The sequence below is a fragment of the Bufo gargarizans genome, chromosome 1, assembly GCF_014858855.1.
Source record: "Bufo gargarizans isolate SCDJY-AF-19 chromosome 1, ASM1485885v1, whole genome shotgun sequence".
In the NCBI taxonomy this organism is placed as follows: Eukaryota; Metazoa; Chordata; class Amphibia; order Anura; family Bufonidae; genus Bufo; species Bufo gargarizans.
Window position 1 is genome coordinate 137,057,343 of NC_058080.1, and position 27,357 is coordinate 137,084,699.

The 27,357-nt window shown below is 40.9% G+C and overlaps 1 protein-coding gene across 1 annotated transcript in view; it reads right to left on the reverse strand.

Moving 5' to 3' along the window:
- Positions 1-27,357, reverse strand: part of CORIN (corin, serine peptidase) — a 521,382-nt gene that overhangs the window by 238,957 nt on the left and 255,068 nt on the right. Inside the window, exon 5 of the mRNA XM_044298842.1 lies at positions 185-366. Within this exon, the coding sequence (XP_044154777.1) occupies positions 185-366 (182 nt within the window). The remainder of the gene's footprint in view (positions 1-184; positions 367-27,357) is intronic.

Genomic DNA, 27,357 nt, shown 5'->3' on the forward strand with positions numbered 1-27,357 from the left:
CTAATACTGCAAAAGTTTCTTCAATGTGGCCACACACCAAGAAATGATCGCAATGAAGATTTTAGCATTCTCCTATTATACCAGTGTTTCCTCTGTCACATTTTTTGCCTTACACTCTGGGCATTTAAAAAAAAAAAAGATTTTTCAGTTATTAAAACATTAATTTCTCCATGTCAGTACATACATTGACGGCCATTCTCGTGTTGTGGTGAGAAGCAGACACGACTCGAATTGCTGTTATCTGTCTTGTTCTGGAACTGGGAGCATCTCAGGAACTCCGGCCAAGAGGAATTCACCATTTCCAACACCGGCCCACAACCATCTTGAGCAGCCTCACAAAATGATCTGCATGGTAGTAGGGGATAACTGGGGAGCAGAAGAAAGAGAAAGATTCTTCTTTAAATAAAATTATTTGTAAAGGAAAAAAATAAATATAATTGGTTAAACCCCAGTCATTAAAGGTAATTACATACAGTAGGTAATAAATGTCTGATCCTTGGGGGCAGGGAACCACACAATCACTATAATGCGAGCCCCCATTTCTCCTCACTGCAATTGTGTTTCTGTCGGTAGTGTAGACTTCGCATGGACATAAGCTCAACTGTGGCTTCTTTCAATCTCCTCCTCACTGCAGTAATGGTGTTTCAGGGCCCCTCTTCTAGAAAGCAGTGGGGCCCCCAACAATCAGACATTTATTATCTATCCAGTGAATAGGTCATAAGTTTTGCTTTTGGGAAAACCCCTTTAGAAACATTCCTTGGCTTTATCCTTCATTCTTAACAGTCTCACAAAATGGTTCTGACATTTTTCCGTAGCCTTTCAAATTTTGGATCAGGGTTAGTAACTATTGGATGTTTTAACCATGTAGCGCATATAGGCTCTTTGGGGTTATTCACAAAAATAGCATAAAATAATTTGATGTAAAAGTGTTTAAACACACATGGTCCACTTTCACATGATAGACCATGTGACATATGAGGTCTGTATTATCTAAGCACTATGGGGGTCATTTACAAACAGATATAAACCAAATGGATGTCCTTTGGAGTTAGAATTATATATACAAAGTAGTTAAAATCCAAGGGGTTCTTGGGTGCTGCCGCCACCAAAGATATAAGCTCTCATGATTGGACAATCCATTTTGTCACTAAATTCTGTCAGATATATTGAGCAGAAAAGTAATCAATATTGTAAAGGCCTATACAAATCACATTACAGATTCGTATATGAACATGATGGTAGCCATATTGTCTGAATGCTTTTGAGGTTAAAGCGAGTTGATTTGCATAGAATTGCAAAGAAACTCAAGAATCTTTGTATAAACATTTTCAGGTCATAAATTGGGGGGAAGTCAGGCAGATACCATTAAGATGTTTCATGCCTTTAGAGAGATAACAGGAATGAAACAATATAATTTTAATATTCATTGTAATAATCGTAGTAGCTATGATGTGATTGCATTGCAATATTATATGCTTTATCTTATAAGTTTATATTTTAGGAAACTGAAGTCAAGTATAATCCTGTAGTATATATATCCATTAAGTATATCGAGTTAGGAGGATACTGATGTATCTTGTTAAGTATGAAAGAATCACAGTTGGAGCTAATTACCTCAGGTCTAAAGAATGTGTAGATAAGGAAATTAAGTGTCTTGAGACAGAGTTTGTTTAAAACTTGTATATTTTATAGCAGACAAAATGTCTGAAAAGTTGGTATACATCAGTGTCTTTTTTTATCTTATTTAAAGCTCTGGCTAAGACTTTGGTCAAAGGTAATCTTTTTGTCAAATTAAAATAAAATAGAAGAATTAATGTCCCCTTGTGGTGGTGGTGGTGAGCAAGAGAGAAGTGGCAAATTGATGCACTATGACCTTATTAGTCACGTGAGAGGCCAAACCAAGCCCACCTTCCGTGGGGGGGGGGGGGGATAAAAGTTAGCAGGAGACAGCAAGATGGATCCATCAGATCAATCCAGGAAAGCCACAGCAAGATGAAAAAGACACACAAGAGAGAGGAGAGTTCAGAAGGAAAATAGGATCTGATCTTACTTCACATTTGAACCTTGACGCTGATTTCTTCAAGACAGATTCTAGCACACATTTTGTCTGTATATTAGGCAACTGATTAGCCATAAACACATATATTGTCATGGTGGGGAGTGGGGGAAACCCCCCACCGTACAATGTAAAGAGATAATGGTAGCAACTAGGCCAGGATGCCGGAATCAGGGAGCAGGTCACCTCCTAAAGAGTCCCTAATCCTCGCCCTAACTCCTCACCATATGAGCAGACCTGGATGGTAGGACGGCTCATACCCAGGATACCCAGAACCCTGAGTCGCCCTGATAATCCCTTACATAGGAGAAGGGGAGAGACGACCTGTTCTTACACGACTCGGATGAACAGGAGTCTCAACCGGCCTAGTTGCAGAGAAATGCCAAGTGGAACAGCAGGTAAGTTTCCAGTGGTGGGGATAACCACTGAACCTAGAACCCAGGAAGGCATGGTAACTAACCCCTGGCAGCTGCTGGACGGCACAACAGAAGACTACACCAAGGTAAACTGGAACCCATAAAAACATACTGCAATCCAAACACCAAACAGATGCAGTATGTACTGACACACAGGAACCAACACTCCAGCAACAGCTCACAGACTTGACATTTGGTTCACCCCTCCAGGAAACCATGAGACCCCCTTCCGGAGGCCACGACAGACAAACAGGGGAACATCTAGCATCCATGCCGGACAGAATAATACACCAAACACTGACCAGACACAGAACAACAACTATTTGAACAACCACCCCAGAACATATACCCACACCAAACATAACCACAGGTAAGGTAGGGAAAATGGAGGAGACATAAGGCAGACATTGCTGGAGACATCGATGTCCCACTAGGTGGCCCTCACACAGGAAGCTGGAACATCCAGACAAGGAGCATAACTCCAGGACACACCAAGGCTGGAGTACAACTGACTCCTGGCCAAAGGCCACAGGTATAGGAAGCACCTAGTGACCACACACAATCAGGGGGTTAACCCTTACATCACCAGACAGGGGAAGGCTACAATTTAAAGGGGAAGTGCACACACCAGCCACCACATTGCCACCGGCAACAGCATGCGTGGCAACCATGTCACGGCGCACACAGCCAAAGCCAAGACACTGCCACCACATGCCATAACAGCAACACATTGACACTGGCAACCGCAAGCATGGCACAAGTGTCACGGCGCACACAGCAAAGGCCGTGACATATATACTTTATTCAAATAGACCATTTTGTTCTTTGTAGGATCTAGATTGATTTGAGATAATTGTAACTGCAGTATCAATTGTGCCTTTTCAATCTAGGGAGATAAATCTATACAATTGATATATCTACAATTGTGTGATCTCCAAAGAACTGCTTGTAGTTCTAGTCAGATGGTCTGATTGAATTGACATATTTTACATAACATGGTGGAAGCTTAATTTGAATTGGATTGTAATCTAGAGTTATAACAAAACTCATGCATGATGAGATGAAGTCATCATGCACCATAAAATTTTGAATTAGGAAAATCTGTTCGCTGGGAGAAATCAAGTGTAAACTTTTCATTTTTTGTTGTTTTCTGTTATTACTAAGATACCAGTTTAATTATTGATTACACCTATATCATATAGGTTATTTTGTCTTCTTGATTGCATATAATTGATTATTATTCTTGAATTGTCCCCAATTTTATGTTGTATTATATTATATTTTATTGCACTGAAATATTATTAATAAATATATTTTGTATACAACTGTCTTCCTTTTGTTATGAACTTAGCACAGATAATGTGCTCTCATTAGCTCTTTTTTTATTTGTTGAAATAAGTCAGAATCTCCTCAATTATAAATTGTAGCTTGTTTTTCCATAAATAAATTAAACTGTTTTTCAGAGCAGTATAAACATTATGACAATTCATGCCTTCCATAGGTTATCATAATAAATGTATATGCTATTTATATATATATATATATATATATATAAAAATAAAATTTTATATATATATATATATATATATATAAAATGAATCCAGAAAAAGGACGGCACTCCGGTCTTGAAAAGGTAAAAATGGTTTTAATCAACCTTGCGGTACAACGTTTCGGCTCCAATACTGAGCCTTTCTCAAGTATTGGAGTGCTTGAGAAAGGCTCAGTATTGGAGCCGAAACGTTGTACCGCAAGGTTGATTAAAACCACTTTTACCTTTTCAAGACCGGAGTGCCGTCCTTTTTCTGGATTCATTGATTGGGGTAAGGAGTCGATTCCCCTGGAACGTGCACCCTATTTTTCCTGTATAGCAGTCAGTGCCGCCATTTTTCATATCTATATATATATATATATATATATATATATATATATACATTACAGTATATACTGAACAAAAATATAAATGCAACACTTTCAGTTTTGCTCCCATTTTGCATGAGCTGAACTCAAAGATCTGAAACATTTTCTACATACACAAAAGACCCATTACTCTCAAATATTGTTCACAAATCTGTCTAAATCTGTGTTAGTGAGCACTTCTCCGAGATAATCCATCCCACCTCACAGGTGTGGCATATCAAGGTGAAGATTAGACAGCATGAATATTGCACAGGCGTGCCTTAGACTGCCCACAATAAAAGCCACTCTGAAATGTTCAGTTTGATCACACAGCACAATGCCACAGATGTCGCAACGTTTGAGGGAGCGTGCAATTGGCATGCTGACTGTAGGAATGTCTATCAGAGCTGTTGCCTGTGCAATGAATGTTCATTTCTCTACCATAAGCCATCTCCAAAGGCGTTTCAGACAATTTGGCAGTACATCCAACCGGCCTCATAACTGCAGACCACGTGTAACCACACCTGCCCAGGACCTCCACATCCAGCATGTTCACATTCATGATCGTCTGAGACCAGCCACCCGGACAGCTGCAGCAACAATCGATTTGCATAACCAAAGAATTTCTGCACAAACTGACGGAAACCGTCTCAGGGAAGCTCATCTGCATGCTCGTCGTCCTCATCGGGGTCTGGACCTGACTGCAGTTTGTTGTCGTAACCGACTTGAGTGGGCAAATGCTCACATTCGATGGCGTCTGGCATGTTGGAGAGGCATTCTGTTCATGGCTGAGTCCCGGTTTTCGCTGTTGAGGGCAGATGGCAGACAGCGTGTGTGGCGTCTTGTGGGTTAGCGGTTTGCTGACATTAACTTTGTTGATCGAGTGGCCAATGGTGGAGGTGGGGTTATGGTATGGGCAGGCGTATGTTATGGACAACGAACATAGGTGTATTTTAGAGATACTGTGACGAGATTCTGAGGCCCATTGTTGTGCCATTCATCCACGACAATCACCTCATGTTGCAGCATGATAATGCACGGCCCCATATTGCAAGGATCTGTACACAATTGAAAAAAAAAATTGAATATGTCCTATTCTTGTCCGTTTTAGGCATTGTTACTATCGATTCGCAAAAAAAACAACTGATGGCATACGGATGTCATCCGTTTTTTTTGCGGATCCGCAATTTGCGAACCGCAAAACACATGCGGTCGTGTGCATGTAGCCTTAAAAGATGAAACTAATATATGAGATAGACTCATTACATGCAAAGTAAGATAATTCAAGCCTTTATTTGTTATAATTTGGATGATTATGGCCTACCGCTTATGAAACCCCCAAAGTCACAATCTCAGATCTCCTTTGCTCAGGGGGTACGAACTAATGAGCTGACTAGTCTAGAGTGTGACACTTTGAGCCTAGAATATTAAACCTTTTCAAATTTTGAGTTGCATTAATGCAAACCCTTTTAAGTTGCTTTGCTGAAATAAATAAACTTTTGCATGATATTCAAATTTTTTGAGTTTCACCTGTACATGATAAAATATATGGAATAACCATAACATTTGAACATTAGGGCTAAGGGTTATAAGAAAAAAAATTAGATGGAAAAAGATACAAAACATCCTGGATGATATGATAATGAATATTTGGAGTGGAATTATGCTATGGCCATTGTATTATTTTGTTAGACACAAAAAATCCATCATCTGCTTTGTTGGAGTTTTTCTTGACAAATGCTTTCTGAATAATTCCTGCTGCCAATGACTGATTACATTTTGATCTCTTGTTCAATTCAAAAGGGAAAGTGTCAGTTACACAATGTTCAGGATGATTCCTGCCACCACTGCAGGGAGCCATGTGCTGCACATATGTGTGCAAAGTTTTTGATCACACATAGCCTTTCTTCAAGCTGTCTTTAATTACCTTTGGCCTTTATAAGCAAATTTTCTAGGCTTGGACCTTTTATCACACATTTTATCAGTTATATAAATATAACATTTAGTGTTGAAACATGTTAAATTGGTATATTGCTAAAATGATAAATGCTTTGTATTATGCTTTTGTATGTATTCCCAAAAGCTATCTGTAGGTGGCACTGTTTAGTTAATCATGACCTGATTCAGCAGAAGGAACTAGCTTTCCCCTCTGAGGGAGCAGTTTTCTAGTCAGCATTGCATTCCTTTAGAGAGAAGAATGAGGAAAGGAGGAACGGACATCTCAAGACTGTTCGGGATCACAAGGCTGTGCATGTTAGCAAGGTATTCGCTGTATATGACTGATACAGAAGTGTGCTAGTGGAAGGATTATTCAGAAAAAGTGCTAAGGGCTACAGCATGCTGCATTTTTCACAAGAGATCCATAAAACGCCACCTAATTAACAAAAATACCTGTAGCAAAAAAAATAGTTGTGTGTTAGGCATTTAATATTTCCGATTGACTTTCAGCTAACATCTTGAGCTGGTGTTTTAATAGAACTTTCCATTCTACTATACATTGTACACCATTATTCTTCCTGGTGGCTAGTGATGGCCTTGCAGTTCGCGGCGAACCTTGCTCGTTCGCGATTCGCCGAAGAACTTTGACCCATGACACATCCATCAGGTGGTACAGGACAGCCAATTGAAAAGTTTCAGCGCATGGACATACCCCCTACCCTATAAATAGACCCGATCTGGCCGCCATTTTACATTCAGTCTTTTGTTAGTGTAGGGAAAGGTTGCTGTGTGGAGCAGGGACAGGCTGTTAGGGACAAAAACGCTATCAAATAGGTCCACAAAAGTCCTTTTAAGGCCTGGTATAGGTGTGCTATCGATAGGTGTGCAGTACAGAGGGGTGTAATACACTTATTATATACTTTCTAACATAGAAAGCATATTATAGTAGATTTGTATTGTGCAGCAGTGGTGAGCGGTTCTGCAGCGATACTGCAGCTACACAGATAATTATAAAATAATTATAACTAGTGTGATATACCAGTCGCCCCCCAAAAAAACTGATAGAAGCGGGGTGCTATATACCAATAATATACTTTCTATATAGTGCATTTGGGTACAGCAGCATTTGTTTGCTGTTTTGCTGCGTTCCCTCTGCTACACACAGTGACAAACGGTATTGGAAAAAATAATTATAACTGGTGTGCGCATGCGCGTACGCAAAAATTATATTGCCGATATTTCGCATTGAAAAAAATAATGAATGGAGATCGCAAATTCAAATAATACATCTGGTATGTCGCTGTCCATGTTGTGGGACTATTTGTGCACTTCTAGTAAGTATTTCTTGGCTGCAAATATGAGCTGAAGGTTTTTCAGGTTCGCCTGCCATTAAAACGAATGGTATCTGCAGCGAACTTGCGGTTCGCGAACATTTGATCGCGTTCGCGAACCGTCCCGGCAGATGTTCGGCCATCACTACTGGTGGCACTTTTTTGTTAATTATGGCCTGACTCAACAGAGAGAACTAGCTTTCCCCTCTGAGGGAGAAGCTTTCGCTGTTTATAGCTGATACAGACTTTTGCTTGTGGAAGGATTAGCATTTAACAGTACCTTTCACACTTATATAATGGGTTGGTCGACTGTTTGTAGGATCCTGACATCCAAAAGAGGAACTTACCTTGGCCCAGAGGGCAGTACAGGACACATAGTACCACACTGCATTGTAAAGAGGAGCTAATAAACAACCAATACAGGTGTTTTTCCAGAGAAATGGTCATGTTGATTGGTTGGCTGTGAGTCAGACATTATATGCAGAGTCTAGTTATAACTTATGATGGCCAAAGAAAGACCATTGTAAGTTGAAAATATTGTATCCTGGGGCCATTGTATCTTGCATGACTACCATATTACATTCAATCTCCCATTTACCACCATTTCTGTGATTGTGTCACATTTCTTATAAAATATGCATCATTTTACATAACAAAAATCTGCTCTTTAAATCACTTTTTTATTTTATTTTAGCAAATGTGTCCCTTTATTGTAGGCTGGGTTAACCCCACACATGGGCTCTCCATAAAGGATAGTTTTGAACATCTTGTACATCTTGATAATGGCACAATTTTAGCCTTTAAATCTTAGATGGTGGCCTCTTAGTTTTACCTGCCGATCCTGTCTGACCACAACATGCTCTTGATTGATGGATTGTGCTATCAATGTGTATTTACAAGTTCAGGTCATGTTGTGTTAGAAAACTTGAACTCTTGACTCCTTCCAGTAACAATTTGCATGATTTTCTCACAATATTGGTGTAAGATGAACGTTACTAGAGTTCCTCCAGTAACTATTAAAAAAAGATTATAGCAGTAAATTACCATCACGGTTAACAAAATAAAATTAGAATTGGTTTCTCCTTAATTTCACACTGCATCATTATGGAATTTTCTTATGTAGATGCCAGCTGCTACATTCCGAATGGCAGAGCCTTGCCTAATATGCATGCCTCATTTGGATCCCAGCACGAGAACAGATAATATTTAACAAATTCTACCACTCGAGCATGACCTTTACTTATCGTTCCTGCGGTAGATTATATATACATTATCTCTTAGGTTTGTCGAAGACCTGCATCTCATACATGTTCAGAGGTTTACAGCTCATATTTGCATTAGACCAGAAGAGAACTTAAAGTTGTCTAATTATCATATTAAGCAAAAAATGGGCCATTGTCATCATTTGTATAAAACGTTCTCACATAATGCTCTATGATTTCATTTCTAAATACCTATAATTTGCACCTCTAATTAGAAAGCATATCAGCATAAGTTATAATCAAAGGGATAACTTGGTGCTTATGGGTCCCAATGCAAAAATCTGTAACATAATATAATTACTGTTTTCATCAGTGTCATAGACTCGGAATGGAGCAGCAGGGCATATGTTCTAGTACTACTTTATTCAAATGCCTACTATGGCTGAGGAAAAAAGGGGCCATGGTCTCCTCTTTTGGAGGTTAGTTGGGTCCCAGTGTGTTTAATAATCTACCACTTTTCAGCTGTCCAGTGGGCAGATGATAACTTCTTCTGGATGGAATATCCCTTTAATTAAAATAATATAGAACTTTTGATATATATATATATATATATATATATACACATTTTGCAATTTTTTTTAATGAAAAAATATGTACGCATTTGTATATTTTACACACAAAAAAATTAAAGGAAAAGGAAAAAAGAATTGTGTACCCTTTTTTGAATCCAGAGGGAAAACAAACCAGGTTGGTGTAGTGAGCTGCATCTATATTTAGTTATATAAGGAGATATATAACGCGAGTTTGACCGCGACGCGTGGTTGATTAAGTGTGGTTGCGTAAGTGTGTGACTTAAGATTAAGTGAGGGAGTATCTGAGAGCTAAATTATTTGTGGACATTGAGTGGCTGTATTTGACTGTATTGTATGCTGTGATAACACTTTTTTTTCCCTTCTCCAGGGGTTGCACAGGTGAGTAATTAGGGAGTGGCTGTCTAATTCGGGTGTGGTTGTCTAATTAGGAGACTATAAAAACTCAGCAGTGTGAGTAGCACAACCTTTTTGAATCCAGAGGGAAAACAAACCAGGCTGGTGTAGTGAGCTGCATCTATATTTATTTATATAAGGAGCTATATAACGCGAGTTTGACCGCGACGCGTGGTTGATTAAGTATGTGGTTGCGTAAGTGTGTGACTTAAGATTAAGTGACTTTAGATTCAGGGACTTCAGTGGGGGACTGTAATTAGCCAGTTTCTTAGTACTACATTCTATTGTATTTTTTGCTTTGCTGGTGTAATCCCCATTTAGTATGTGTTGCACAATTGACAACGCAGTCCAGTGCACATCTTGCATGATGTATGCAGTCCTGGAACAGGAGTTCAAGGGTGCATATCTTTGTTCAAGATGTGAGCAAATTACCCGTTTGGAATCGCAAATCAAGTCTCTAAATGGGCAAGTTGCAACACTGAGAGGCATTGACAATTTGCAAAAGAGTTTGCTTCTCACCGAGCAAGCACTCTTTGGGGTAGATGAGGGGGAGGGTAACAGAGAGGAGGCTGAGAAAAGTGAGGTAGCTAGCTGGGTAACAGTTAGAAAGCGGGGTAGAGGGAAGAGTGCTAGGGAGGCTAGCCCTGATCTGACACACCCCAACAAGTTTGCACGTTTGGCAGATGAGGGGGATGTCAGTCCAGGGATGGCACTGCCACAGCCAGACACTTCCTCTGCCAGTCAGGGGAATGCCAGCTGCGGTAAGCAGAGAACCAGGAGAGCAGGGCAGGCTAGACAGGTGCTGGTAGTGGGAGACTCAATTATTAGGGTAACAGATAGGGAAATCTGTCAGAAAGACCGTGATCGCCGAACAGTGTGCTGTCTTCCTGGCACTAGAGTTCGACACATCGCGGATCGGGTTGACAGATTACTGGGAGGGGCTGGAGAAGATCCAGCGGTCATGGAACCAATGACAAAGTTAGGGGTAGGTGGAGAGTCCTTAAAAATGATTTCAGTGATTTAGGTCAAAAGCTTAGGGCAAGGACCTCAAAGGTAGTATTTTCCAAAATACTACCTGTACCACGGGCCACACAAGAAAGGCAGCAGGAGATTTGGGAGATTAACAAGTGGCTCAAGAACTGGTGTAGGAAGGAGGGGTTTGGGTTCCTGGAGAACTGGGCCGACTTCTCTATCGGCTACAGGCTCTATCGTAGGGACGGGCTGCACCTCAATGGGGAAGGGGCAGCTGTGTTGGGGAAGAAGATGGCTAGAAGGTTTGAGGAGTGTTTAAACTAGGGACTGGGGGGGGGTAATTATGTTATAGGATGGGAAGATAGTGCAGATAGAGACCGGGGGCAAGATAGTGAGACTGGGGGAGGAATGGAAGGAGGGACTAGAACAGTTCAGAAGGAAAGGTGTAGGGTAAAAAATATACATAAACCTCTCAAATGTATGTATACTAATGCCAGAAGCCTGACTAATAAAACTGGTGAACTGGAATTAGTGATGTGTGATGAGGACGATGACATAGTGGGAATAACTGAGACATGGCTGGATGATAGCTATGACTGGGCAGTTAATGTACAGGGTTACAGTCTGTTTAGAAAGGATCGTCAAAACCAGAGAGGAGGAGGAGTCTGCCTTTATGTAAAGTCCGGTCTAAAGCCCACACTCCGTGAAGATATAAGTGAGGGACATGAACATGTGGAGTCACTGTGGGTAGAGATACATGGCGCTAAAAACAATAATAAATTACTAATAGGAGTTTACTATAAACCACCTAATATACCAGAGTCCACAGAAAATCTACTGCTAAATGAGATTGACAAGGTGGCAAATCATAATGAGGTGGTTATTATGGGGGACTTCAACTTGCCAGATACAGACTGGGAAACTGAAACTTGTATATCTCATAAAGGAAACAGGTTCTTGGCAATAACCAAAGACAATAACCTCTCCCAACTGGTTCAGGACCCGACTAGAGGGACGGCCATACTGGACTTAGTATTAACCAATAGGCCTGACAGAAGAACAGATGTGCAGGTTGGGGGATACCTGGGAAATAGTGACCACAAAGTAATAACCTTCCAATTATCATTTTAAGAGAGCGTTTCTACAGGGAGGAACAAAAATACCAAACTTCAAAAAAGCTAAATTTAGCCAACTAAGAGAGGCCATAGGCCTAACTAAATGGGATAAAGTCCTCACAAATAAAAATACAGCCACAAAATGGGATATCTTTAAAAGCATCCTAAAATCTCATTGTGAGAGGTACATACCGTATGGGATTAAAAGGTTAAGGAACAAAAAGAAACCAATGTGGATAAACAGAACTGTAAAGAAAGCAATAAATGACAAAAAGAAAGCATATAAAACACTAAATCAGGAAGGTAGCACGGAAGCACTGAAAAACTATAAGGAAAAAAATTGAACATGTAAAAAACTAATAAAAGCGGCCAAACTAGAGACCGAGAGATTAATTGCCAAAGAGAGTAAAACGAACCCTAAAATGTTCTTCAATTATATAAATGTTAAAAAGTATAAATCTGAAGGTGTCGGCCCGTTAAAGAGTAATGAGGGGGAAGTCGCAGAGAGCGACGAGGAGAAAGCAAAGCTGTTAAATATTTTTTTCTCCAATGTATTCCCTGAGGAAAATAAACTGTCAGATGACATGCAGAATGTAAAAATAAATTCCCCATTAAAAGTGTCCTGTCTGACCCAGGAAGAAGTACAACAGCGACTGGATGGCATACATCCCCGTATTCTAAGGGAATTAAGTAATGTCATAGCCAGACCCTTATTTCTGATATTTGCAGATTCTATACTGACAGGGAATGTCCCACAGGATTGGCTCATGGCAAATGTGGTGCCAATATTCAAAAAGGGTCCAAAAACAGAGCCTGGAAACTATAGGCCGGTAAGTTTAACATCTGTTGTGGGTAAACTGTTTGAAGGTTTTCTGAGAGATGCTATGTTAGAGCATCTTAACGGAAATAAGCAAATAACGCCATATCAGCATGGCTTCGTGAGGGATCGGTCATGTCAAACAAATTTAATCAGTTTCTATGAGGAGGTAAGTTCTAGACTTAACAGCGGCGAATCAATGGATGTCGTGTATCTGGACTTCTCTAAAGCATTTGACACTGTACCACATAAAAGGTTAGTATATAAAATGAGAATGCTTGGACTGGGAGAAAACGTCTGTAAGTGGGTAAGTAACTGCCTCAATAATAGAAAACAGAGGGTGGTTATTAATGGTACATACTCAGATTGGGTCACTGTCACTAGTGGAGTACCTCAGGGGTCAGTATTGGGCCCTATTCTCTTCAATATATTTATTAATGATCTTGTAGAAGGCTTGCATAGTAAAATATCAATTTTTGCAGATGACACTAAACTGTGTAAAGTAATTAACACTGAAGAGGACAGTATACTACTACAGAGGGATCTGGATAGATTGGAGGCTTGGGCAGATAAGTGGCAGATGAGGTTTAACACTGACAAATGTAAAGTTATGCACATGGGAAGGAATAATGCAAGTCACCCGTACATACTAAATGGTAAAACACTCGGTAACACTGACATGGAAAAGGATCTAGGAATTTTAATAAACAGCAAACTAAGCTGCAAAAACCAGTGTCAGGCAGCTGCTGCCAAGGCCAATAAGATAATGGGTTGCATCAAAAGGGGCATAGATGCCCGTGATGAGAACATAGTTCTACCACATTACAAATCGCTAGTCAGACCACACATGGAGTACTGTGTACAGTTCTGGGCTCCTGTAAACAAGGCAGACATAGCAGAGCTGGAGAGGGTCCAGAGGAGGGCAACTAAAGTAATAACTGGAATGGGGCAACTACAGTACCCTGAAAGATTATCAAAATTAGGGTTATTCACTTTAGAAAAAAGACGACTGAGAGGAGATCTAATTAATATGTATAAATATATCAGGGGACAGTACAGAGATCTATCCCATCATCTATTTATCCCCAGGACGGTGACTGTGACGAGGGGACATCCTCTGCGTCTGGGGGAAAGAAGGTTTGTACACAAACATAGAAGAGGATTCTTTACGGTAAGAGCAGTGAGACTATGGAACTCTCTGCCTGAGGAGGTGGTGATGGTGAGTACAATAAAGGAAATCAAGACGGGCCTGGATGTATTTCTGGAGTGTAATAATATTACAGGCTAGAGCTACTAGAGAGAGATCGTTGATCCAGGGATTTATTCTGATTGCCTGATTGGAGTCGGGAAGGAATTTTTATTCCCCTGAAGTGAGGAAAATTGGCTTCTACCTCACAGGTTTTTTTTGCCTTCCTCTGGATCAACTTGCAGGATGACAGGCCGAACTGGATGGACAAATGTCTTTTTTTGACCTTATGTACTATGTTACCCAAAGTACAATATACTATTACTAAAACGAATAACTATAGTTTTTTTTATTTTTATGGAAAATAAAAAAATGTGTGTGTACATAGTCTGCTATACTAATACTAAAACTAGTAACTATAACTTGTTTTATTAATTATTATTTTTTGTTTACTTTTTATTTATAACCCATTGCTGCCACAGTCAGAGAAGAAAGGGGTTAATTCATGGACAGCAGGATCACAGTTCACTTTACAGTCAGCAGGGGGTCAATCTTGTATAGCTGAAAACGCCCCTACCGGCTTAATATTACTTCATATACTATATTGCTTCACACAGGATCTTTGTGACACTTGTTGTAATGATCAGATGCCCGGAGATCACTTTAACTGGTCTCTGGGGTCTTTAATGTGATTGAGCAAGCAGATCATAATGTAACCCACTGTATGCAGTATATACAGCAGGTTAAAGTTAACAGCCTACCGCCCCGACCTACAGTCATGCAGCAGTAGGCAAGTGATTAAACCAAGACTATCATCTTTAGGGCTCATGCACACAAACATTGTTTGTCCGTGTCTGTTCTGTTTTTTTTGGGGGGGGGGGGGGTTTGTGGCCTGTATGCAGAACCATTTGCTTCAATGGGGTCACAAATAAACTGAAATGACTCGTATGTCTGTGTGTCAGTTCCACCAAAAAATAGAACATGTCTTATTATTGCTCGCATTACAGGCAAGGATAGGACTGTTCTATTAGGGGCCGGCTATTCTGCTCTGAAAAATACGGAATGCACCTGGCCGGTATTCGTGTTTTGCAAATCGTCAATTTGCAGACCAGCAAAACTTCCAACGGTCGTGTGCATGAGCCCTTATAAATTGACCTTTTACAATAATACCCAAAAAAGGATATGAACCCATATAATGATTCTGATGTAAGTGTTGGTAGTTTGGTACCCATCGTCAGTGATGGTCAGTTCGCAGTATTCGCCAGCGAACACATGCGGGCTGCCATCTTTAGTAAGGTAGACTCACCCGTCCGGCGATGCACAGGTAAGCCCTTCCCTGTGCCTGTGCCGGGAGCGGGTCTGAAATCAAATGCAGTCACCGGGAGCAGGCAGTTCTGAGAACAGCCGCCGTGGGCCTTCATCGGGCTGTTCTTGGAACTGCCTGCTCCCGGTGACTGCATTTGATTTCAGACCCGCTCCCGGCACAGGTAAGGGCTTACCCGTGCATCGCCGGACGGGTGAGTCTACCTTACTAAAGATGGCAGCCCGCATGTGTTCGCTGGCGAACACTGCAAACTGACCATCACTGCCCATCGTCTCCTCATGTGTAATTGTTGATATAAATTAGAAAAACTAATAATTACGGAAATAGCAGAGATTTAGGTTGACACAAGGTTGAACAACTGCTTCTGTTCAGAATGATGGCAAAATAAATGGGCAGCTAAACATCATGTGAACGGCCAAACAACAGGGGCCAACGTTTCTACAAGTAAAACACTTGGAGGCAGACATCCCACATGGAGGAAGTGGTGCTGAATGTTAAGTAGGCACATATGAAAATGTCATTAGTTTTCGTTATTTTTTGGCCTGGGTTTCATTAACATTTTTCTACACACAGACATTATTGGATTATTGTGTGAAGACTGGCACATAATGAATACCAGTCTTTCAAAACAACATAAAAATAATAATATAAAAGTAGCATACGCTTCACATTTATGTAATATATGCCCCAAGAGAAGCATTGAATTGATTCATGTTATTACAGGAAAATATCCAAATGCTGAACCAAAGATTGACCTATTGAAAACAACAAAAACATTTCTCTTGCTTACAGCTTCATCATTCTCGTATTTCTGGGACATTTCCATGTACAGCATATGTGTATCCTCTTTAAGTCTGAACTTGGGTTTTACAAACTGAATTTGATATTCATTATCGCCTTGTATAGACAACCCCGTCTTATGGGGTAGATTGAGCTCTGCGTTCTGAGAGCCATGTTTAGCACAGTTCTCACAAACAAAAGTCTGCAGAGAACTTGCTGACATTTGTGTACTTTGCATGCCTATTGATTCCCATGGGATTCTGTAATATTTAGTTTAACCCTCATGGGAATACTTGGCATTTACACTGCAGTTCCCAAACAGGTAGATGCTGATTACAGGGGAGCCACCATCAACCCAAACGAGGTGAATTTACATTTCCACTTTTATTTTAAAGAGGTTTTCCAGGATCACTATGTTTTTTTTTTAACAGATACTGTATGTTCATGTAGTTGCCTACCTCATGTGCATCTTCCTAATGCTTTTTTATTTGGGCTCTCACCATGTCAACCAATCCCTCTGGTTTCTTTCCATCCTGTATATAGCACTTCGTGTTGCTGTATCCAACCAAACCCATAATGTACTTCTCCTTTCTCTACCATGGCTCCAACTCCACTCCTAACAACACCCAGCTAGTTTATAGCTCCTCCCACCAGCTAGTTACATATACACTCCCCTACCACCCCCCTAACAACACCCAGCTAGTTTATAGCTCCTCCCACCAGCTAATTACATATACACTCCCCTACCACCACCCCTAACAATTCCCAGCTAGTTTATAGCGCCTCCCACCAGCTAGTTGCATAGGCACTCCCCTATCACCACCCCTAACAATTCCCAGCTAGTTTATAGATCCTCCTACCAGCTAGTTACATAGAAAACTCCCCTATCACTGCCCCTAACAACACCCAGCTAGTTTATAGCTCCTCCTACCAGCTAGTTATATAGACACTCCCCTATCACTGCCCCTGTGTGGACATAAAATCGCAGGAAGTAAGAAAGAGCTGCATGGACATGGTCATGTGATCACAGCCCAGAAAGGAAGACAGGAGCAAAAAAGGTAAAATAAATACACAGTCAAGTCACATTATTATGACCACCAGCTAATATCCAGAGTAACCACGATATCCAGCATAGACAGAAGCTAAACAGGCTGGGAGTGACTCAGTAAGGTCCTGGTAGGTTGTCCCAGGTATCTGGAGCCATGCTGACTGCAGTGCATCCCACAGCTTCTGGAGGGAGTTTGGGTGGTTTCCCAGGACAGAAATATTAATGAACAATCTCTATGAGAGTCTTTCCCTACTACTGCAGCTCAGTCAAATTAAAGTGAAAGGGTCTGAGTTACAAAACCAGGCAAAGCCAAACCTGGTGCTGTACCTGTGTAAACAGTGAAGGAAACACCTGATGGCAGCATCCTGAGGCTCAATGCCTATCTTAAAGGGATTGTCAAAGTTAGAAAAAAAGGTCCTCCCATGCTGGAATTCTTATAAAATAATAAAAGAACATGTAGTCACCTATTTCACGCCTTCTGCTTCCCATACCACCACTTCCATCATCCCCACTGTGCTCTGTTTGTTAGGCCATATCGACTATGTGCCTGTATACTCCATGTGATTGTGGAGCCAAGTACTGTAATCAGTGGTCATGTGCTCAGTGGTTGGCTGCATAGGTTTCCGGGGTATATTATACACCTTATTGCTGCAGCCACAAGGGGTGAAATAGGTGAGTATTTTTTCTAACTTAAAAAAACCCTTTAAGGATAGTTTTCAGAAAATCCCTACAGGGTGGTTTCACAATTCCTCTTTTTAACAGTTTTTTAAGCAAAAAATGCAACAGCCAGATGTTACACCCTACAAATACCACATTTTTGGAGTGGCATTTAAAGACTATTTCCTGGCATTTGTTTCCCTTGTCATCTTTTTCAAATCACAGCATGCTCTGGGTGTGACATTTTCTAGTGCCCTGGAGCAGGGCGTACTTTGACATTTGGACATTTTTTGACATTTGCCTATATCCCGTATGCAAATTTAAAACTTCTTACTTTATTTCTCTTGAAAGGGTTAACTTATACTGTTTAATACTGTGTACCTGCATTTTATATGTTGTGATATATATCCTGTTCATTATCACTTTATTTACCTGGCTCTGTGGAAAGGGTTAATGAATAGAGAGACTGTTAGGGCTTTGATTGAGAAGCTGTTAATTTTCCTCAGCTGCCATACGGTTTAAAGAAGACAATGTTATTATCTTATACATGTTATAAAATTAATAAACAGATTTTAAAAATAAAAAGAAAGAAGACTATGTTATGGAGGGAAAAACCCAGACGTTGTTTACCACCATGTTTTAAAGGGAAAAACCAGACTTGGTTTTAGCTCTGTTGTTTTGTCTGGAAACTTGTTTTTGTCTGGAAAACCTGCTGCGTAATTGCCACTGACTATCATTGAAACTCTAATGTAAGTCTATACCAGACCAGAGATGAAACAATGTATCTGTTTGTGCTGAGTTTTTCCACTCCATCCCTCCCACTAGAAGGTTCTAGACTAGCAAAAACTGTATACAGTGATCCCTCAATATACAATTGGCTCAGGATACAATATTTTCAACATACAATGTTTTTTTCTGACCCATCGTAAGTTGAAACTAGACTCAACATACAATGCATCAGACTCATATCCAATCGATCAAGGCCGCTTCTCTGGTAAAATATATGTATTAGTTGCTAGTTAGAAGCTATTCCTGATTGTTATATGTAAGGACTTGTATTATCTGTCTTAGTTATCTGCCTATTTTTCCTAAATTTTTATTTTCTCTTATCTTGAATGACATTTTGGGGCTTCGGAACCGATTATTCAACTTACAATGGTTTCAATATACAATAGTCATCCAGGAACCAATTAATATTGTCACTTGAGGGACCACTGTATAAGGAGAGCAGTCAGAGCCCATAGTGTGCTGCAGTTAGGGACCAGTGCTTGAAAGAGGAGACTCTGCCAGACTACTGAGTGACCAGAAGAAGACGCCGAGATGGGGATACGCTACCACACACCCTGGATCACCAGCCTTGGACCAGGGTACCAGCCTTCTAAAGAGAAAGAGGGACAGCTAGCTCAGGCCTTTCCTCAGCACCAAACCATTCTTCTGCCAGGAAGGAGACTGGAGAAGCCAGACTGTATTGTTTTGTACCTGAATTCCAGTGAAGAAGCACCTTGGTTTACTGCAGACCCTGACTTTCTGGACTTATTTCCCATTGGGGGGCACCACGCCTTACCATCCCTTTCAGAGAGCAGCAACACATGGTGACACCTCGACGGTGTCCGAGGGACCCAGCGTAGCGTTGGGGCTACCCCAAACCTGGCCACTGCAATTTTTCAAAGGCTTCTCTATGGTAAAAAAAAAAGGCAAGTATAACATGACTAAAAAATACCAGTCCAAAAAAGGCTTGTAATAAATCAAACCAAAATAATGGGTGGAAAATAAACTACGCAGAGAAGTACCCCGAGATATCAAATGAATGACAAAACAGACTGGAAACAACCTGTCACCTTGTGAAAAAAGGAAAGAGAAAAATGAACTGCATACTGCATTGATAAAGCTGCCCAAAGGACATCTGCTAATGTGGTAAAGTTTTCTAATATTAGGGAATCCTGTAGATATGCTGTAAACCAGATACACTGATGATGATACAGAATTGTATTCTCTTCGTTACCACTTTGGAAGGTTTCCCACTGAATACAAAGCATGTTTCAAATATTTGTTTTACAATCTTGAGGATAAAACAAGGAAAAAAGACTTGGTAAGCAAGAGCTCCTTTATACTGCTGGAGCATAATTTATCAATACATCAGCCTAGGGAGTATCACACATGTGAGTTGTCAGTGGACGCCAGAGATCAAACGTTGCACTTTATTTACAATATTGCGCAAAGATGGTATGAAGAATATTCTTTGGAACTGACTGAGGATAATGGCGAGAATTTATCATATTTATCATAATGGGAATATCTGTAGTCAGTTTTGGAGTACCTTTTGCCACATTTATCAAATGTCTCATGTTTGATACACTTATCTTATCTTTAAACCTAACACCTTTGTCTAGAAAAGCTACTCCAGTTTTTCTACTCCACCCTCCTACTAGAGAGAGATTGTGACCTTTTTTACGACTTTTTAAAAAAGTCTCGATGATAAATCCGGAGTTAATGCATTAACATAGCTAACCCCACCCAGTTTTCCACCTACATTGCAAAACTGGATTGAGTGGTGTAAAAATGCAAAAAATATTTTTGCACAAATGAGTGCAAAAAGTCACAAAAGCCCTATTTAGCAACTTTTTGAATCCAGAATTCTGGAGTGAAGGAGTGATAAATCTGCCCCAATGTCTTTAAAATGCATGCTGTAGTAAGATCATTTTAGGATACAGATAATTTGTACAGCCATCTTGTGAAATTAAACAAAATGTAGGCTATTGATCTACAATAGTAATAGCAGTATTTTTTAAAGAAGGGCTGCATCCCAAAATTTGGTTCTCCCAATGTGAAAGGTACTATACTTGGGATTAATAAACTTTCAGTCAACAGTATACAGTGGAGTACAGTGGAGTACAGTGGAGTACAAAGAATGGAGAGGTCTGTAATTTTTATCGTAGGTACACCTCAACTGTGAGAGACAGAATAAAAAAAAAAATCCAGAAAATCACATTGTATGATTTTTAAATAATTATTTGCATTTTTTTGCATAAAATAAGTATTTGATACAATAGAAAAACAGAACTTAATATTTGGTACAGAAACCTTTGTTTGCTATTACAGAGGTCATACGTTTCCTGTAGTTCTTGACCAATTTTGCACACACTGCAGCAGAGCTTTTGGCCCACTCCTCCATACAGATCTTCTCCAGATCTTTCAGGTTTCGGGGCTGTCGCAGGGCTACATTGAGTTTCAGCTCCCTCCATAGATTTTTGATTGGGTTCAGGTCATGCCAGGACCTTGAAATGTATCTTACAGAGCCACTCCTTATAGTTGCCCTGGTTGTGTGTTTCGGGTCATTGTCATGCTGGAAGACCAGCCACGACCCATCTTCAATGCTCATGCCTCCTCTGCATCATCCAGATGGTCATTGGCGAACTTCAAACAGGCCTGGACATGTGCTGGTGGGAGCACGGGGAACTTGCGTGCCCTGCAGGATTTTAATCCATGATGGCGTGGTGTGTTACTAACGGTAATATTTGAGACTGTGGTCCCAGCTTTCTTCAGGTCATTGACCAGATCTTCCCATGTAGTTCTTGGCTGATTCCTGACCTTTCTCAGAATCATCCTTAACCCACGAGGTGAGATCTTGCATGACAGAGAAAGATTGAGTCATCTTGTGTTTCTTCCATATTCTACTAATAATTGCGCCAACAGTTGTTGCCCTCTCAACAAGCTGCTTGCCAATTATCCTGTACCCCATCCCAGCCTTGTGCATTTTTCGATAATTTTGTCCCTGGTGTCCTTAGACAGCTCTTTGGTCTTGGCCATGGTGGAGAGGTTGGAGTGTTATTGATTTAGTGTGTGGAAAGGTAAGGCGTTCACACAGGTGCAATTAATACAGGTAATGATTGCACAGTAGGAAGGCTTCTTAAAAAGGACCTGTCACCTCTCTTGACATGCCTTTTATAATAGCTTCATGCATTCCCCATGTAATAACAATTGTGGAGCATCCATTCTTATGGCTCTATGTCATGCCATTCCTTTATTATTTCAAGTAGAAGTCATGAATGAATTGCTAGCAGTCTGCAGTAAGGGTACAGAGGGGTGTTAACCAGTTGGGGCTGTGTACTTGCACAGTCTCACTCTAGCCAATCAGTTCTGACATTTTCAGACTTAGATTAATATCACTAGGGCGGGTGGCTTTTTTTATGTTTTTTTTTGTGTGTTGAATTTTGTTTCATTTTCTATACACATTGTGTCCCCCGTAAGGTTACATATATATATATATATATATATATATATATACATAACAAAAGGTCAGGCAGCACTCCTTAATATGCAGCTGAGGCTGTAACGGTGCCCGCAGTGATCCCTCGATCCAGGACCAGTAATATAACACAGAAAAATCCGCGGCACTCCTTAAAGTAGAAAAATGTGCAATTTATTCACACATGTCAGCAAAGACAACGTTTCGGTTCTCTCGCAGAACCTTTTTCAAGTCAAGTGAACATTAAAAGTGCATATGTGCATATATAAATACATCATCACATGGTGACTAATTAATTCAACAGCCAATGCAATAGCAGTGCACTCCCCTTAGGGGTAAGCTACAATTCATGTGGTCAATTCCAAAATTAACATGGATACCAATCTATCCTAAATACATGTAGGTGAGATTTTAAAAACATATAATTCATTGAAATCCTCATCAATGCGTACAGGTGCATATAATAAAGTGAACAGTGCAATTAAAATCATGACTGTAGTACCTTCTCAGAGCAAGTTATGGAGAGAAATATAGGAAAAGGCGTCTTCACTTGTATGGAGGCTCGCGCCACTCTTCCGCGTCTGCTACTCCCCACTGCGCATGTGTCAATCCTTCTTCCCTCGTGACGCCGTACATAACCACCCTGCGTCACGTCTGGGCGGAGTCCCACATGATGACGCTCGATCGGCCGCGTCAGCCCCATCCCCGCACGCACTGCGTGCGACACTGAGCTGCGCTAGTCGCACCGAGTCCCATCACTGGTCTATAGCCGCCATTTTAAATTAGGGCACTCATCTGGGCAAAATATTACACCTCTGTTTTTCCATAGTTCTTCTCCAAACTTATAATCCGATATGGGCAACAGTCAAAATAACATTTTAAACAATGCCTACAAGCAATTAAGCCACATGTTTAACATGAACATATCCGTAGCTTCTATTAATTCACTATATACAGTATGCAATGCACATCAAATCACAGGACTATGAACTTGAGATTAACTGACCATTTCTCCCGTTACCCTAAATTCAACATTTAACCCTTTTGGTTTCAAAGTATCTAACCGAAAGATCCACCTGAGCTCGGTTTTCTTTAATATATTTAATCGATCCCCTCCTCTCACCAAAGGTTTAACGTGGTCAATGACCATAAATCTCAAGTCACTCTCCTTGTGATTTTTTTCCACAAAATGTTTCGATACAGGCAAATCAGTTCTTTTACTCCTGATGGACTGTCTATGGTTATTCAACCTGGTCTTTAAATCACATGTCGTTTCACCGACATATAGCCTTTTGCAAGGGCACCATAATACATATATCACCCATGACGAATCACAGGTGAGATAATGCCTTATGTTAAAGATCTCTCCCGTGTCTGGATGCGTAAACCCTGATCCTTTCACCATCAGTTTACAGTTCACACATCCCAGACACGGGAAGGAGCCCGTGCGCCTTGTCTTAAGAAACATCTGTCTTAATTGTCTCTTTTCAGGTGCTCTGGAGTGTACAACCTTGTCCCTAATGTTCCCTGCTCTTTTATATGCCATCATAGGCGGATTCTTAAAGGCTGCAATATTCGGGTGTCCACTACTTAGTAGCCCCCAATGGCGCCTCACTATCTTTTCAATATTAGGGCTCAACTCATTATATGATGATATAAAAGGCAATCTATCGTTCGCCTGTCTTTGTTTGGGGGCCAACAGCTCCTCTCTTGAAGTTTCTCTTGCTCTATCCGCATGTTTTTTCACTAGCCTTCTAGGGTACCCCCTATCAATAAAGGCTTGTTCCATCTTGTTCATTGCCAAATTCATGTTCTCTTCCTTATCAACTATTCTCCGTACCCGGAGTAACTGACTGAACGGCAAAAAGTCCACCATCCTCCGTGGGTGGCCACTTGTAAAATGCAGCAATGTATTCTTATCCGTGGATTTAATATTCAAATCCATATGCAACTGATCATCCTCAATATATACCTGTGTATCTAGGTACTGCACACGGTCAGCCGATGCCGTTAACGTAAATTGGATCTCCCTGTCTAGAGAGTTCAAAAATACGTGAAAGTCCATCAGCTGATCCATAGTGCCACCCCAAATGATGAAAATATCGTCTATGTACCTCCACCACGTCAAAACTTGGTTGAAGTGGGGAGATACATAGACAAGACGTTCCTCAAATGACCGCACAAAAATATTTGCATAGGTGGGCGCGGCGTTGGACCCCATCGCCGCGCCCATCGTTTGCAAATAAAACTGTCCCTGGAACTCGAAATAGTTGTTCCTCAAAGACAGCTCCATCAATGTCAATACAAACTGTCGTGCTGGGGCGGAATAATCAGAATGTTGTAGCATCTCAGCCACAGCCGACAGTCCCTTTTCATGGTTAATAGAAGTGTACAATGACACTATGTCAAAAGATGCCAAAATCGCCCCTTTCGGAACCCTCGTTCCTTTAATCTTGGTGATGAAGTCTCCGGTGTCCCTAATGTATGATTTAGCACCCATAGCGTACTCCCTAAGTATTTTATCCAAAAAAACATTTATATTCAACAGAATCGAATTCCTGCCCGAAATTATTGGCCGTCCCGGAGGGTCGACCAACCTTTTATGTATCTTTGGCAATACATATATAGTGGGTGTAACCGGAGACTTCACCACCAAAAACTCTTTAAGTTGTTTATCAATGGTCCCATCCTGTACTGCAGCTGTTAAATGTGCATCAATTTTCCTGGCAATATCGAATCTGGGGTCCCTGACCAATGGTTCATAGACACCAGGTTCACCCAATTGCCTTTGTATTTCCTGTATATACCGAGAGGTGTCCATAACCACGATCCCACCACCCTTGTCCGCAGACTTGATGGTGAGATCGGGGTTACTGGACAAACTCTCAAGCGCAGACATTTCCTGTACCGTGATATTTGGTTTAGTGAAAATTTCACCTTGGGTTCTTTTTCTTAATATGGCAACATCTCTTTTGACCGCCTCTATAAAGCACTCTAGGGCATGCGAATTGACAAGAGGAAAGAAATCACTTTTTAAATGCAAACCAAACTGTTGTAACGTCAATTGCTCATCAGAATAATCAGCCTCATTAGTGTTCATGGCACCAGGGGAACTGGAGTCGAACCACACCCTCAGTTTTAAATTCCTGAAGAGGCGGTTCAAGTCCAGTTCCAACTGGAACCAATCAGGTTTAGCCTGTGGACAAAATGATAGTCCTTTGTTCAGAACTTTCAATTCACAATCAGTCAATGAACAAGATGAAATGTTTATCACCACATTTGACTCTACTTCTTCTTTGTTATATTCATCTGTCTGGAGTTGTTGGTCCTCATTAATCTCTGTGCCCTGGTTTTTCCCAGATCTCCTGTATCGGACACCTCCCCGTCTTGTGGGGCGTCTCCCGTAGCGACCCGTGGGCCTAAAAAAGTTCCAGGCTGGCTAGAGTTGAAATCATCATTTGCGTCGTTGTTTCTCGCCCATTTATTTGTCTATATTTGGGAACAACCTTGGCATACGGATCGGGGTCCGCAGCCAAAAAAGATGCCGAAACGGAACAAAGGATCAGCCTAGGATCAGCTGATGGACTTTCACGTATTTTTGAACTCTCTAGACAGGGAGATCCAATTTACGTTAACGGCATCGGCTGACCGTGTGCAGTACCTAGATACACAGGTATATATTGAGGATGATCAGTTGCATATGGATTTGAATATTAAATCCACGGATAAGAATACATTGCTGCATTTTACAAGTGGCCACCCACGGAGGATGGTGGACTCTTTGCCGTTCAGTCAGTTACTCCGGGTACGGAGAATAGTTGATAAGGAAGAGAACATAAATTTGGCAATGAACAAGATGGAACAAGCCTTTATTGATAGGGGGTACCCTAGAAGGCTAGTGAAAAAACATGCGGATAGAGCAAGAGAAACTTCAAGAGAGGAGCTGTTGGCCCCCAAACAAAGACAGGCGAACGATAGATTGCCTTTTATATCATCATATAATGAGTTGAGCCCTAATATTGAAAAGATAGTGAGGCGCCATTGGGGGCTACTAAGTAGTGGACACCCGAATATTGCAGCCTTTAAGAATCCGCCTATGATGGCATATAAAAGAGCAGGGAACATTAGGGACAAGGTTGTACACTCCAGAGCACCTGAAAAGAGACAATTAAGACAGACGTTTCTTAAGACAAGGCGCACGGGCTCCTTCCCGTGTCTGGGATGTGTGAACTGTAAACTGATGGTGAAAGGATCAGGGTTTACGCATCCAGACACGGGAGAGATCTTTAACATAAGGCATTATCTCACCTGTGATTCGTCATGGGTGATATATGTATTATGGTGCCCTTGCAAAAGGCTATATGTCGGTGAAACGACATGTGATTTAAAGACCAGGTTGAATAACCATAGACAGTCCATCAGGAGTAAAAGAACTGATTTGCCTGTATCGAAACATTTTGTGGAAAAAAATCACAAGGAGAGTGACTTGAGATTTATGGTCATTGACCACGTTAAACCTTTGGTGAGAGGAGGGGATCGATTAAATATATTAAAGAAAACCGAGCTCAGGTGGATCTTTCGGTTAGATACTTTGAAACCAAAAGGGTTAAATGTTGAATTTAGGGTAACGGGAGAAATGGTCAGTTAATCTCAAGTTCATAGTCCTGTGATTTGATGTGCATTGCATACTGTATATAGTGAATTAATAGAAGCTACGGATATGTTCATGTTAAACATGTGGCTTAATTGCTTGTAGGCATTGTTTAAAATGTTATTTTGACTGTTGCCCATATCGGATTATAAGTTTGGAGAAGAACTATGGAAAAACAGAGGTGTAATATTTTGCCCAGATGAGTGCCCTAATTTAAAATGGCGGCTATAGACCAGTGATGGGACTCGGTGCGACTAGCGCAGCTCAGTGTCGCACGCAGTGCGTGCGGGGATGGGGCTGACGCGGCCGATCGAGCGTCATCATGTGGGACTCCGCCCAGACGTGACGCAGGGTGGTTATGTACGGCGTCACGAGGGAAGAAGGATTGACACATGCGCAGTGGGGAGTAGCAGACGCGGAAGAGTGGCGCGAGCCTCCATACAAGTGAAGACGCCTTTTCCTATATTTCTCTCCATAACTTGCTCTGAGAAGGTACTACAGTCATGATTTTAATTGCACTGTTCACTTTATTATATGCACCTGTACGCATTGATGAGGATTTCAATGAATTATATGTTTTTAAAATCTCACCTACATGTATTTAGGATAGATTGGTATCCATGTTAATTTTTGGAATTGACCACATGAATTGTAGCTTACCCCTAAGGGGAGTGCACTGCTATTGCATTGGCTGTTGAATTAATTAGTCACCATGTGATGATGTATTTATATATGC